Here is a 15,671-nt window from a genome sequence, read left to right on the forward strand (position 1 = left end):
TCCATTTTGAAGTCACCCATAACCCCACCTATAGACTGCGAGCATTCACAGAAGGCCTAGCTCGAGTAACCATTTCCTGATAGACTTCTTCAAATGCCTTCCCCAGAGACAAAGGTAGGGGTAAAACTAAGCAGAATATGAATGCTGGATGGCAAGAGTTTTACCTGGTCATACACATGCTAATGTAGCCCTGTTGCTGAACTCCAAGCTGCATCAAGTACAGCCATCATCCGCAAATCACCCTCTTTTGTTCCCATAGCAAGTAGACCTTTAAACAAGATCATACCAAGACACCCTAAAGGGGGAGGGGAAAGAGAGGCTAGCTGCTTCTTTTTGAGCGCTGCCATGCTTTGCCTCGCTGCTTTTCTTTCCTCTTCACCTAAGACCGAGAGTTGCAATGCTCCACAGTTCTGCTCTACAAGAAAGGGCTGCAGCCCAAGGAGAGGTATATTATTATTATTAGATTCCCTCTACTCTTTCCCCTGCTGTCTCTGTGTATGCTCTTAAGTCTCAAAAAGTCTATTTTTCAATCTTGAAACTCCTTCTAAGCCTTTACATGCTCAGCTAATTTCCCCAAAACTAGCTTGTGCCTTTGTATTTGTTTCAACCTCAATAAATGTGCCACTGTGGCGTTATCCCCTTCAGTGCTGTAAGTTTCTTGAGTTAGAATTGCCTTACTTCGCCACAGACGCTCTATGGCCAATGTCTCGGCATGTCTTTCAGATATCTCAGCTTGGTTGCTCCATCGTCGTTTGAAACTTAATATGGCAAAGACTGAATTGCTTGTTTTTCCTCCTAAACCTTCTCATCTCTCATTCTCTCTTACTGTCAATGATGTTACGCTTACTCCAGTCAAGGAAGCTCGTAGTCTTGGCTTTATATTTGATTCCTCGCTCTCCTTTATTCCTCTTATTGAGGCAGTAGCTAAATCCTGTCGATTTTTCCTGTATAATATTGCCAGGATTAGATCATTTTTGTCTGTCTCTTCTGCCAAGACTCTTGTTCATGCATTGGTTATTTCTCGGTTGGACTACTGCAACCTTCTTCTCACTGGCCTTCCTTCTTCTCACATCAGTCCATTGGTTTCTGTTCACCGCTCTGCTGCTAAGATCATCTTCTTGGCTCGCTGCTCTGACCATGTTACTCCACTTCTGAAATCTCTTCATTGGCTTCCAATTCATTTCAGAATCCAATATAAACTTCTCCTGTTGACCTACAAAGCTTTTCACTGTCTAGCTCCTTCCTATCTCTCCTCTCTCATCTCACACTATTGCCCCGCTCTTGCTCTTCGCTCCTCTGATGCCATGTTTCTCACCTGCCCAAGGGTCTCTACTTCCCTTGCTCGGCTTCGTCCATTTTCTTCTGCTGCCCCTTATGCCTGGAACGCTCTTCCAGAACATTTGAGAACTACAAGTACAATGGCAGCTTTTAAAGCTCAACTAAAAACTTTTCTTTTTCCTAAAGCTTTTAAAACTTGATCTTGTTCTGACTTTTATACTGCCTGTTTGGTGCATTCTCTTCCTCTCCTTATTGTTTTATTATGATTTTATTAGAATGTAAGCCTATGCGGCATGGTCTTGCTATTTATTGTTTTACTCTGTACAGCACCATGTACATTGATGGTGCTATATAAATAAATAATAATAATAATAACAATGTCAAAAGATTCCTTAGAAGTGGGTGTAAGTCTCATTAGAATGTGTGCGAGTTTGTACATGGGTCTAATGAGAGCACATCACGTAACTGATCTGGTGTAGAATGTGGGCAGACACGTGTCTGTTCATACACACATTATTATTTATTTATTTATTTATTTATTTATTTATTTATTTAGCACCATCAATGTACAGCATAGCGGTTCACTGTATGAATGCTTTCTTGTTTTCTGTTTCCAGTGCTGGGTAACACCAATGTGTTTGAAGTAATATTGCATGCAAAATGTTTTGCTTAGCCTAAATGTTTGCTAGAACTGTGATTTTAGAAACTGCTTTTTAGAACTGCAAAAATTAGAACTGCTAGAATTGTTTTACAAGGCCTTGGTGTCTTGAAGGGGCTCTCCTTGTGCCTTACAAGGGACTACCCAATGTGTGTAATTTTTGTCTACTCTCTGGTGGCTGCACTTTGAGACTATTTAGAATCATAGAATAGCAGAGTTGGAAGGGGCCTACAAGGCCATCTAGTCCAACCCCCTGCTCAATGCAGGAATCCAACCTAAAGCATCCCTGACAGATGGTTGTCCAGCTGCCTCTTGAATGCCTCTCTTAATAGATTAGAGAGAAAACTAGGTTAATTTTTAAATTTAATTCAGGTTTGAGGTAGACTCTTCTTGCCATTGGAGGCTCTATTTTTGAAGTTTTTCTGGTATGAACAGGTTGCTTATCAGGAAGCAACAGCTGGTTTGCAAACACAATGTTTTCTTTACTAGACTTTGCTAACCAACTGTTGCTTCCTGATAAGCAACCTGTTCATACCAGAAAAACTTCAAAAATAGAGCCTCCAACGGCAAGAAGAGTCTACCTCAAACCTGAATTAAATTTAAAAATTAACCTAGTTTTCTCTCTAATCTATTAAATAGTCTCAAAGTGCAGCCACCAGAGAGTAGACAAAAATTACACGCATTGGGTAGACCCTTGTAAGGCACAAGGAGAGCCCCTTCAAGACACCAAGACAGAGCATAGCATTTGCCTAACTAAAGCTGAGAGTGTCCTTAGCTTGCAGTCCAAAGAATGGAAAGTAAAGCCCCCTGACTATAAGCCTTTTTCAATTGCAATTACTCAGTCAAGCTTTGCACAAAGAGCACCAGTAACTTTCAGAGTAATTGCTTTAGTTTTCTTTATTCTAGCCAGCCATGCAAGTATGTTTAAAGAATTGGTTATTCTTTAACCATGCATTGGTTATTTCACGGTTGGACTACTGCAACCTTCTCCTCACTGACCTTCCTTCTTCTCACATCAGTCCATTGGTTTCTGTTCACCACTCTGCTGCTCTGACCATGTTACTCCACTTCTGAAATCTCTTCATTGGCTTCCAAATCACTTCAGAATCCAATATAAACTTCTCCTGTTGACCTACAAAGCTTTTCACTGTCTAGCTCCTTCCTATCTTTCCTCTCTCATCTCACACTATTGCCCCACTCGTGCTCTTCGCTCCTCTGATGCCATGTCTCTCACCTGCCCAAGGGTCTCTCCTTCCCTTGCTCGGCTTTGTCCATTTTCTTTGGCTGCCCCTTATGCCTGGAACGCTCTTCCAGAACATTTGAGAACTACAAGTTCAATGGCAGCTTTTAAAGCTCAGCTAAAAACGTTTCTTTTTCCTAAAGCTTTTAAAACTTGATTTTGTTCTGACTTATACTGCCTGTTTGGTGCATTCTCTTCCCCTCCTTATTGTTTTATTATGACTTTATTAGAATGTAAGCCTATGCGGCAGGGTCTTGCTATTTATTGTTTTACTCTGTACAGCACCATGTACATTGATGGTGCTATATAAATAAATAAATAAATAAATAAATAAATAATAATAACAAGAAATGCTGCCACCCCCAAAGCACCCTGATTGAAAGTTTCACTCAGCTTTAACTAGCCCTTGGCAGCCTAGCCAACAGCATGTGCAGAGTAAAAACTTAGCCTCTAAATCTTAAGGAGGAAAAAAAAACGATGCACAGATTCATGTACATAGTTATTGTTTTGTTAATTGCTCTTCATCCAGCGATCCACGCCTCTTTGTAGTTAATTTCCTATGCAGGTTTTTGCCAACACCATCATAACCCTAAAGAGATGCAAGAAGTCTTCTCAGAAAAGTAATAATGAAAGATGGAACCCAGATGAACTGCAGTACAGAAGACCAGAGTCCAGATGACACCAGTTGCAGTAGTCTTCCAGCATCCAAAGACTACAAGAGCCCCAAAACAAGCAGCTACTCAATAATTCCATATAGATTATTTGCTCGTCAGTGAGAAGACCCACAATAGACTGTATGCAGCATTCCAGATAACTTAGGCCCTTGCTAGACAAGGCCTTAGCGCGCTGCGAGGCCCGGTTTCCCTGCTGTGCGTGCAGATGATGCACAGGGGAATCCGGGCCCAGGCCGCGCCGAGACCTGGTTAAAGGCGCCATAAGCAAAGTCGCTTATGGCGCGCCCTTTCTGCAGTCCCGGCCTGAGGCCGAGACTGCGGAAGGTCTAGCAGCATCCACGGCTTTTTGCGGCTACTCGCTTGCTCGCGAGTAGCCGGGAAAAGCCACGGAGGGAACAGCGCGCCGGGAGGGGATCCGGGGGGGGAGGCCAGACCGGCAGGAGAGGGGGACAGGGAGGGCGGCGGAGATGGACAGGCGGCACAAACACACACACGGGAGGATGACTGGGAGGGTGGTGCGGACATCGGGGCTGGGGAGAGAGGGTGGGGAAAGAGTGGGCAGGGGGGCTGGGGGGGAATCAGGAGCAGGATGGGGGTTTAATTTTTAAAAAAAAAACCTTACCTGCTTCGGAGTCTTTGGGGCGCACGTTGCCCCTTTAAAACAAAACAAAAAATGGCAGACGCTGCAGGGATAGCGTCTTCCCTGCGGCTTCCGCGTCTGCAGCCAGGGCGACGCACGTTGCAAGAAAACTTGCTTTTGAAGAAGCTCTAGAAATTTCAGTCCCATCATTTATTCTCAGCTGAATAAAAATAGAACTTTGAGTGTAATTGTTTTACTCCTGTATAAAGAAAGATGTGCTCTCTTTCAATTGTTGTTTTCCTAAAACATTTATAGTGTTAATATTGTGAAGTTTACCCCATGCTTCCCTCCTTAATAGCAAGTTTCTTTGTCTATCCTTGTACATTCAACTCTTCTTCCATTCCCTCTACCAGCTAATCACCATACATAGGCAGTCACACATAAGCAATAAGCAAGAATGAAAGAATCATATAAATGTGTTCCCCCACCTCAGAAAGAATATGTTTAAGTGCCAGTTTTAATACTGTCAGTAGTATTGTGTATTGCCAGATCATCACTTTTGTGTTTTCAGCATGAACATGTTTTTGCAATACTGTATCCTGTTTTAAGGATAAATTCTAATTGGCTATAAAGTCTAATTAGAAAGAGTAGTTACTATGATTCTAGACCAGTGAAATAAGTCTCCAGTTCCAACCTGTATAATTGTTGTGATGACGCCACCAATAAGATTGGTTTGTCATCAATGGGGGGAGTTGTTACAAGGTAGCTTCTGTGAGCAGTACTGACTTTTTTGTACACGGGTCTAATGAGAACGCATCACGTAACAGCCTGCAAATGTTAGCCATGGAACAAAATGGATTAAAGCTTGTCTTAGCTTGTTTCAACTTCAACCAGACATAACAGTCAAAAACAACCAAGAAAAACACACCGACATTGAAATTGCAATACCTAATGACAAAAATGCTGCAGAAAAGAAAAATATACATCACTGGATATGGAAGTTAAAGAACTATGGCACCAGGAAAAACTTACAATTATTTGTTACTCACATCAGTCACCAGCATGACATCGTCTACCGAAATACATGCATGCCAACATCCAGAAAGTAGTTATACTTAAAATATGTTCAATAGTCTGGACATTTCTGAATCAGTAAAAGACAACATGACTTGGCAAAGCCCATCATGTTCATCTAGAAAAACCACAAGCAAGAAAAGAGAGAGATGATGATAATGATAATGATGATAATAGCAACCCTGGTAATTTTTAAGAAGTTTCTTTAAGAAGGATGAACAATTGTCAGCCACTGTTACAAAACATACGTCATGCCAATTATAGTAAACAAATTGGAAAGGAAGGTCTATGGGTCTAAAATGCATTATTTAATAGGAACTTCACTTCCAAATCATCCCAACTCACAGAAAACTCCCACTGACAGCACACGTGTGCATGCACACACACACTCAGCATCACTCAATCAAAAAACATGCATGCACACATGCATTCACTCAAAGACCTCATGCACCCACACATTCTCACACACAAACTTCAGTCTTACCTCCTGTTGCTGTTGCTGCTGCTGCTGCTGCTGCTTCTGCACTGCGGGGGCGGGGGGGCTGGAGGCTGCATTGCTAGAAGTTCCTGCACGCAGCCCCCAACCAGTCACCCCACTCTCACTACCCACCCCTTGCAGTGTCCATCTTGAATCTCGCCCAAACTCACGCGAGATCTCAGCTGTTGGCTGGGTCTCGCAGAGTTCCCAGCCAGCTGCCGAGATCTCGTGTGATTTCGGGCGAGATTCAAGATGGCCGCCGCCACCACTCACTAAATCACCACTCATTTAGGCCTGGTAAGTTTATTAAGGCCCCGGCTTCCATTGGGGCCGGACAAAAGGGGGGGGAGGTATTTCCAGCCGGACGCAGATCCCCCCCCGTTTTCCGGGCGTGTCCGGCCGAATCCGGACGTTTGGTCACCCTGAAATTACCTGTATTGCCTTGGGGGAGCTAGGGGTGGCAACGGCTGACAGAAAGCTCTGGTGTGGGCTGGTCCATGAAGTCACAAAGAGTCGGAAGCGACTGAACGAATAAACAACAACAAACCTGTTGGTTAGGGTGGGGGGAGTTTGCCTGTTGCCTGCAGCCAGTTGGATGACTCAAATTTCAGCAGCCGCCCTTCAAACACCTGAAACACCTTGTTGTTGTTTATTTGTTGTTAGGGTTTTTTCTTTTGAAACAGAGTGACACAGTGGATTCACCATTTAAACCTATGAGCTGGAACAAATTTCTTACGCCAAGTTTAAGGATGAGTAGCTTTACTTTTCATATTAGCAGCATATGAACAACTTGTATTCCTTTCATACATATAGTTCTTACATTCTTTTCCTCTGCAAAGAGTCCTTTTTCCTTCTTTCCTTTGTAAAAGTCTTTCTTGAATACCTTCAGGCTGAACTTGCTTGAGGTCTTCGCTCTTGCAGCCACCGAACGATGAGATAACAGCCTCCCAAACAAACTCCCACAGCAGCATGTACATTCCACCTCCTATTCACTTCCACCCACAACTCTGTTTGAGACACTCCCCTATTTAAATGGTTAACAGGCTGACACTGAATGATTCAGTGTTTCTTGTGCCTTAATTTTAAACACCTGCTTTTAGATTGGTTCAATCTTTTGCCTAATTCATTCTTCAGTGAATTTATTCTTTGTAAAATTACACATACAATACAAATACTAGCATTTGTTCAGTCGTTACTCAGAAAGGGCCTGAAAAGTAGACGATGCAGACGCCAGTGCACGGTGTGCAACCACCCAACTGAAGCCGGGAGGCCTTCGTTTAAACAGGTTAGTCACTGACTTCCTGCCAGCTCTGTTTTGCAAACGTACGTTTTGCTTAAGGCATGCATAAGTCTTTGAAAATAAAGACTCGGTTTTGGGAGCGGGGCCAGCTTTGTTTGTTTGTTTGTTTGTTTGGCCATTTGAGTGACAATTAGAAACACTCAGAAACAATTAGAAAAGTGATACTTTTCTCCTCCCTGCATCATCACGTTGGGGAAAAGTTCTCCTGCTGAATGGCTGCTTCTCAGGCACTTTAAAAGGAGGAGGAAGATTTAGCTAATGCTGAGCTGACACGGGAGTGTAAAATGACATTTTCATGGAGTGTAGAAATCCTTAGGAAATGTAGCCAAAATCACAAGTACTGAAATTTTGGTGATGTTTGCTTCAGAGTGGATTTGATTTAAATCACTACTCAGAAAGACTCAATTTAATCATGTGACTTCCTCCCCCCCCCCCAAAAAAAACTGCACTCTTCCTCGCTATGTTTTACACAAAGACTCGTTCTTGCTGGTATAATCTTAATATTTACAACCAGATGAAGGTTTCATTTTTAGAATAAAAACTTTTCAGATTAGTTTTACAGTTGTATCAAAAAATACTGATTTGGTTATACTATTAGAAACACATCATAGATAGATAATTATGAAATTATTGTGAGGTGAACTATCTCCAGTTTAATAAGTTAATCATTCATATTTGGACAACTTTTCTGCTGTACTTTATTGGAAGGAGAAAAATAATCTTACAGAAACCTCTGGAAGAGCTTGACATTGTGAATGGATTAATGGAATTCATTTACCAAAACATTTAAACAGCCTCATGCTACATAATTAAAAACTAATCGTTATTTCATGACGAATAACCTTTGAACCTTTGAATGATATGGGGCTCAGGCTAACATTTTCACATGCAATGTATCATCTATGTATGCACCTTCAGAAAGAATTGCTGGGATTGATTTAAATTTCACAGAATGCCAAGCCAGCCAAAGCATGTAAATAATTTAATTACTTTGCACCCGCACTGCCAGATCACACCAAAGGCGCAGTTCCTCTTAATTTGCACGGGTTTTGCACAGGTGGGGGGGAAATGCACCGAACAGAGTGGCTGGAAGTTCTCGTCATGAGCCCTTTCATCATCACACACAATGACAAATGGCAACATTTGCACCAAAATGGAGTTTCAGTTCCCCTTCTATTAAGTACCCCATTCTTCAGTCATCGTTACCTCTGTAAATTAAATTAAATTCAAAATAAAATCAGGTGGCACATGATTGTGTTTGGGGGGCAACAAGAGTTAAAACTGTTGGGTGGGTGGGTGGTAGTGAGAGAGCTGGGGAGTGGGGCAGAGTAGGTAGGGGGCAAGGAAGATTAGTAGGATTACTCAGATTAGTAAGATTACTCAGATGAATTTTAAACCAAGAATTTTAAGATCTCTAGATTGTTATTTTGATATTGTATTGGTTTTATATGCTCTTTTATTTAATGTTATATTGATATTGTATTGGTTTTATATGCTCTTTTAATTAATTTTATGTATTTGATTTATATTGTATTGTTGTACTAATGTTGTTCCCTTCCTCGATCCAAAGGGAGAGATGGGTAAGAAATAAATTAATTTTTGTTGTTGTTATTATATGCTGGAGTCATAAACCTGTGACTGATTTTCATAAAGGAGCTGCAGGAAGAATTATAAAATAATTCTCCAGGCCATTGTCATTTTATATGATGGATATCAATTAGAGTACGATTTTTGTGAAATCAAATATAGACCTGACTCTTTAGCATAGAAATAGATTCTCTCTTTGAGAGTTTACCTACTCTTTCCTCTAATAGAAGTAAAGTCCCAATTTTGGGAATTATTTGCAGTGAAAGCTAATAGATGTAGAGCAAATACTTTGGATATTATTGATGTGAGGTGTTAAAAATATTCAGAGATATAAATGAATTGTGATTGAGAAGTAATTAAACATTTCTGTATGTCTACTGTTCACCCATTTTACCATCATTTCAGTAATGGATGTTATATATTTGATAGCTCTGTTGTTTTAACCATATGTAGTATTGTATAGTAAAATTTCAAGTTTGTATTTGTTGCAATGATCTGTGGATTGAGCAATAAATGTTTTGTGTGGCAGGCAGGAATCACTCATATAAACCAACATTAACCAATATAAGGAAATTGCAACATGAGCACAAGTTTCAATAGAAATTAATCTTCTCTTAAAACCGCCGCTGGTGTACTTTGGAAGATAGTTAACTGAGATCTCATAAAAGAGTTCTGAACCACTTCCATAAGACATTCATATACCCCCATATCTCTGTGCGATACATCAATTGCAAGACAACCTTCCTCAAAAAATACTTTGAACGCAGCTGTAACCAATCAACCCCACCCCACCCTACACCTTGGGATTTTGAGAATCACATCAGAGACTGAATGAACAGAGAAGATTTCAGCTCAGCTACATCAAAGTGTTGCTTCCAAGAAAGTTGGACATTAAAACAAAGTCCCACCTATCTAACATTTCACTGCTATTCAGAGGGTTTGTTGTTCAGTTTCCATGTATGACTTTTTCTCTTTTCCCCAAAAGCAATTTGGTCTTAGCAAAAGTAATAGTCAAATGTTCTTCTATACAAAACTTAGTCAATTTACACAGTAACTTTCACATCTGAATGTAGCGGAGGTCATTGTAATATGGTCCACATATCACAGGATGAATATTCAGGATTGAAGCTGGAAAATATCCCAAACTGGTCAGTTGTTGTTGTTTTTTACTTCGTTAATAATATAGAAGTGTTAAAAGGGAAAGGGCCAAAAAGGCATGCCTGGCATACCCCTCTGTCAAGTGGTATACTTTGTGTTAACTCTTGATTTGCCCCAAGTCTAACCTTGAGAGACTTCCCAGAGACTTCCAGAGACTTCCACCGATGAGCAGTGATTTGAACTCAGTTCTCCCTGGGCATGATAGGTATATAGTAGGGGTGTGCACGGACCCCATGTTCCGCTTCTCTTCCAGATCCGCAACTTCCGGATCGGGTCCGCTCCACTGCAATCCGATCCGCCTATAGTCCCCCCCGGTTCGCTGCAAAGCTCCAGATCCGGATCGGAGCTCCGCTTTTTCCCCCCATAGGCTTGCATTGAAATCCAAAAAAGTCTACAACTTTTTTTCTGTAAAAGTTAGAAACCTCAAATTTGGCACCATGTCACATGCATGCCAAGACTCAAGCCAATCCAAGCCTCCCCTGATTTTGGGGGATTTTTTGAAAATCAGACACCCCATTTTCAGACATGGACTGTTCTCCGACATTTTGACAGATCAAAACTTGGAAGCAGGCACCCTCACAGATGCCATCTAGATCCACATTTATGGCAAGTTTCAAGCACATCCCATCATCCCCTGATTTTTGGTGGGGCTTTAACCTCTAACGCATCACCCGTAACCCCAATTCACACCCCTTTTGATAGCATCATCAATTTTCATGTTAGAAACCTCAAACTCGGCACCATGATAGCTTATCCATGTATACACATGCATGCCAAGACTCAAGCCAATCCAAGCTTCCCCTGATTTTTGGGGAAATTTTGAAAATCGGACAGCCCATTTTCAAACATGGGATTTGCTCTGACTTTTTAACAGATAAAAAAATTTGAAGTGGGCACCCTCACAGATACCATCTAGATCCACATTCATGGCAAGTTTCAAGCAAATCTCATCATCCCCTGATTTTTGGCGGGGCTTTAACCTTTTAACTCACCCCAAATCAAGTCCCATGCTAGAACTACGTCAATTTTCACGTTAGAAACCTCAAATTCGGCACCATGACACCTCATGGATGTATACATATGCATGCCAAGCCTCAAGCCAATCCAAGCCTCCCCCGATTTTTGGGGAATTTTTGAAAATCGGACACCCCAGTATCTCAGGGATTTAAAGCTGCAGACAGCTCATTGGGGCCATTTCAAAGGAAATCCCAACATCCCATGAATTGGGGAGTAGATAAACCTATATGAATCTTCTTCCACACTTGAAAAATGTATTTGGAATTTCAAAAAGTCTAAGTGAGCGCAGGAAGGACTTATCCCCTGAGTCAAAGCAAGACACACACAAACCATCCCTGCGAGGCGGGCAGGGGAGGAGAGAGGGAAGGCAGGCAGGCAGCAGACATTTCTGGGGGCACAAGGAAGTGTGGCAAGGATGGCTTGTTTCTTTCTAAGCCAGCAGTAACGCATTGCAAACCAACCCTGCGAGGCGGGTGCAAGGAGTGAGCAAAGGATGGCTTGTTTCTTTCTAAGCCAGCAGTAACGCATTGCAAACCAACCCTGCGAGGCGGTCACAGAGGAGGAGGACAGGTGGGCAGAGAGCCAGGCAGAGATATGCCATAGATCTAGTATTGGGGAGTCAGTCCCAGCAGATGCCCCACCACAGCAGCACCCCGGGGGGGAGGCAGGCAGGCAGCAGACATTTCTGAGGGCATAAGGAAGTGAGCCAAGGATAGTTTCAAAGCCAGCAATGCAAACCATCCCTGTGAGGCGGGAGCAGCACAGAGAGATGCCTTTTCTTTTGCATCCCATAACTAGGAGGCTAGGAGGATAAGAGTAAAGCTTTGTGATCCTTGCTTCAGAGTTGATTGACTGCACTGTGATCACAGCTATTATTAAACAACAACAAAAATAGTAACGTTAATAATAGCAGTACTAATTAATATTAATAGCAATAATAATAATAACAACAATAAGGAGTTGAACCACAATGAAAGGCTGCCTGACTTCACTGAAGAGGAAAAGCCAGGAGAGCTTGGGCTATGGGGTGTAAATATAAAATGGAATAAATAAATAAACAAACAAACAAACAAAGGAGGGGTGGAATTAAAAGCAGCAGTGTTGCTGAATAAACAACAAGAAGATTTTTTTAAAAAAGGCTATGTCTGTCTTTTACCAGTAAGAGAAAAGTGCACATGCCCAGGGGGAGGGGGATATGCCAATTTTTGACTGGCCCTAAGTAAGTACTAGTCTCAAGAAGTTACCTGTCACTTCAACTCATGATAGGCATAGCTTGCTTCTCCACTGGTTACTCTTTGGAGGGCTCTGATGACCCTCCAAGGGCAGGACACAGTGTGTGAGCACTGGGCACGTCCACATGCCCTAGGGGACCTCATCCCCTTGCACCACATCTATTCAGTTGTTCACCAAGGTTAGGGTGTGTAGCAGTGCTGTGTTTCCTATCTGTTATTTATTTGCTTAGTATATGATTTCAAGTTGTGTTTGTGCATTTGGTGGGGCTACTGTTTTAAAAAACACTGGGAAAAGTCCGTTCAGACTAAGAAAGAGAAGTTTCCCAGTATCCCAAGTTACTAGTATCCCGTTTTGCCTATCCTCTCCTCCAACTTTGGGATCATGTGATCATGAATCTGCCTCTCAGCACTTCAAAAAGGTACCTCTCCCGCTTTTTTTACCCGATTTTTAAAATAATTATAGCAAGCGAACCGCACCACACAGAGTGCTGAGAGTAGGCTCAAAATGACCCCCAGCCACAACTCTCTAAAAGCACAAGAAATTTCAGAAAGATAGCTTTAAAAACAACACAATTATCCCCTATTCTTTTCCGCAATGCAATCCTATGGGCGAAATTATCCAAAATGGCGGGCGGATCGCTCCGCGAAAAGCGAAGTGCTTCTCCTATGGCCGCTTCTCTTCGCCATGCTTCTAAGGGTCCACGGTCCGCTTCTACTCCGCCTCTGGGCAAGGCGGAGCAGGCCAATTCGCTTCTGATTCTCCGATTCTAATCGGAGCGGAGCACATCCCTAGTATATAGGCCACTGTACTCACACACTGCTGGCTTCTTTCCTGCAGGCTCTAGCCATGTGGCTCTACCTGGCTGCCCTCTTGGGGTTCTACTTCCTTCGCCGATGGTACCGGGAGAGGCAGACTGTGGAGAACCTCAGAGAGAAATATGTCTTCATCACCGGCTGTAGTTCTGGCTTTGGGAACAAGCTTGCCAGACAGCTGGATGCCCGGGGGCTGCACGTGTTGGCGGCCTGTCGCACTCAGAAGGGGGCAGAGCAGCTGAAGACGGCCTCATCAGAGAGGCTGAAAACCACCATTCTGGACGTCACCAGCACAGAGAGTGTTGCAGCAGCAACCGCATGGGTGAAATCGTGCATAGGGAACAAAGGTGAATGGCAAGAGACAGGATTGGTTTACTTTGAATTTTAACAGGAACAGTTCGGATGAAGACCAGAATAAAACACCCTGGTTCGCTCTTCCGCCTTTGCCAATTAAGCCATTGTTAAAGGCACAGCGACAGAGTGTGTTGTGGCAGCGACGAAGTGGGTGAAAGGGTGTATGGGGAACAGAGGCAATAGGCTGTTACTGTTTCTATTGTGCTTTATCTATGCTGTCTCTGAGTGGGGAAAGTGACATGACTGTCTTACTGAAAACATTAACCAGAGCAGCTAAGGTTGCCAACTGACCTGTATAAAGCACTCTGCTCTGCTCCTGTGCCTTTGAGAAATCAGCATGTGAGACATTTTTCTGGCATAAAGGTAAACATTACAACCTGGTAATGTCTATCAGGAAAGCGACTGTTTAAGAAACGGATACAAAGAGCTGAACCACATATTAACATGGGAAATTAAAATGTTAGCGTATTAAAAGGAGGTTAGACAAATTCTTGGTGGATAACGCTGTCTGTGGCTGCTAGTCATGATGGCTATCGATTACCACCTGGATCAGATGCAGTATTCCTTTTAACAAGAGTCAGAGGGTGCTTTTGCATGTCCTGCTTGTGGACTTCTCACTGGCATTTGGCTGGATGCTATAGGAATAGAATGCTGGTTAGGCCTTTAGGCTGATCCAGCATAGATCTTCCTATGCCCTGATGAGGTCAAATCTCAGAATATTTAACTTCTGGAGAACTTTGAATTGGATCTAGAGAGGAGGCATTGACCCTTCTTCCCTCCTCCCACTCCTCGATTTCCCCAGTCTAACCATTCTCCAAAGCATCTACTAGCCTTGTACAGGATAAATGCATGTACCTGTATTGTCTCTATATCCTTCACTCCCCTGGAGGTTATAACAACTGGGAAGGGGTGTAATTTTCATCAGGAAAATAGCTCGGGAGCAAAAAAAATGTAATTTCGACCCTGCTCCAGAGATGCTGCCTAATCCAGTTTGGGGGACCTTCAAGTGCTTGTCCATTGGAATGAAAATATAAGGAAATCTGGCTGTAAATCTCCCGCATAACATGTAGTTTGTCCCAGAGGCAGGCTAAATAGTTGGCAACCTTCCGAGCACCACAGGAACAGTCATATTGCCATGGCTTCACCACCATTTCCAGTTTTGGGAGTATGGGGAACCCAGTGCACAGAAAACAAATTGTGATCTTCATGACTGTACGAGTAACGTCAGCTAAGCATAGATGGTGTTTGCTAAACCTGATGCATCCCCAGAACTGGCCTGTACAGGCTGCTGGTTGGTCCCACTTTTAAAACTAGAAGAATCTCTCCTGTGGCTAAGGCTATATGTTTGATCTCCATATATTTGGAGATCAAATGCAAGAACATCTGTGTGTTTACTCTTACTCACTCAGAATTCCAAGATATGTCTACATGGGTATTCTGAGAGATAACGGTATGTCTCTCTTTTATTCAGTCACTTTTTCTGAGAATCCAGACATCATCATTGTTGCCACATTGTTGCAGTCCAGTATTTTATGTCTTGACATTCCTGATATGTGGCCATTTTCACCGAAAATGAAACTCAGTGGCAGCACCAGCCCGTCCAAGGTGGTCAGGTGAAGCGTTATTGAGGCTTTTCAGGGATTGTGTGCCCTTAATTAATGTTTGTTGGTCTTTCCCATTTTATAATTGTGGTTGGAGGGATAGTGATGAATTGTCCATTGAATAGCCTCTTTTATATAGTCCAAATGTCAGTTCCCATGGGAAAGTGCAGGTATATGGAGCCTAAGACAAGCACAAGACGTAAGATTACATCTCTACTGCTTCACGAGCATGGAGCTTAAGATGGGAGTCTTAATTTTCCATTTCTGTGCTTGTTGTTAGGGTTTTATAACAGTACTAGTGTTATCAGTTAACCACCTATAGCTGAATAATACATGTTAACAACAAATATAGAATCACTATTTTAACATATATTCATACAGTATCCCCAAATTCCTAATTTCTTAAAACTATTTACAGTTTACCGACGCTTCCTAAGAAGACATCTTATATCATTTTGAAGGAGATTTATTAACCATTTATCCAATGGCCTTCCTCAACCATCCAGAAATAGTAAACTAAAATTCCTTTTAAAAGCTTATTTTGACGACAAGGCTGTAGAGATCACAAGACTAGATGTGACTACATATAAATCTCTCTCCAAACTATAATAAACATCAAATTCTTTC

The 15,671-nt window shown here is 42.3% G+C and overlaps 1 protein-coding gene across 2 annotated transcripts in view; it reads left to right on the forward strand.

Annotated features, from left to right (window-relative positions):
- The window catches only part of LOC134394364 (retinol dehydrogenase 7-like), a 260,477-nt gene that overhangs the window by 237,050 nt on the left and 7,756 nt on the right, over nt 1-15,671 (forward strand). The window contains exons 1-2 of one of the 2 annotated variants that reach the window (XM_063119757.1): nt 7,217-7,267; nt 13,115-13,436. In XM_063119757.1, the coding sequence (XP_062975827.1) occupies nt 13,124-13,436 (313 nt within the window). In that variant the 5' untranslated portion in view covers nt 7,217-7,267; nt 13,115-13,123. Of the gene's footprint in view, nt 1-7,216; nt 7,268-13,114; nt 13,437-15,671 lie in introns of those variants that run through there. The other variant, XM_063119756.1, reaches the window with a different exon arrangement.

This window comes from Elgaria multicarinata, chromosome 3 (genome assembly GCF_023053635.1).
Source record: "Elgaria multicarinata webbii isolate HBS135686 ecotype San Diego chromosome 3, rElgMul1.1.pri, whole genome shotgun sequence".
Classification (NCBI taxonomy): Eukaryota; Metazoa; Chordata; class Lepidosauria; order Squamata; family Anguidae; genus Elgaria; species Elgaria multicarinata.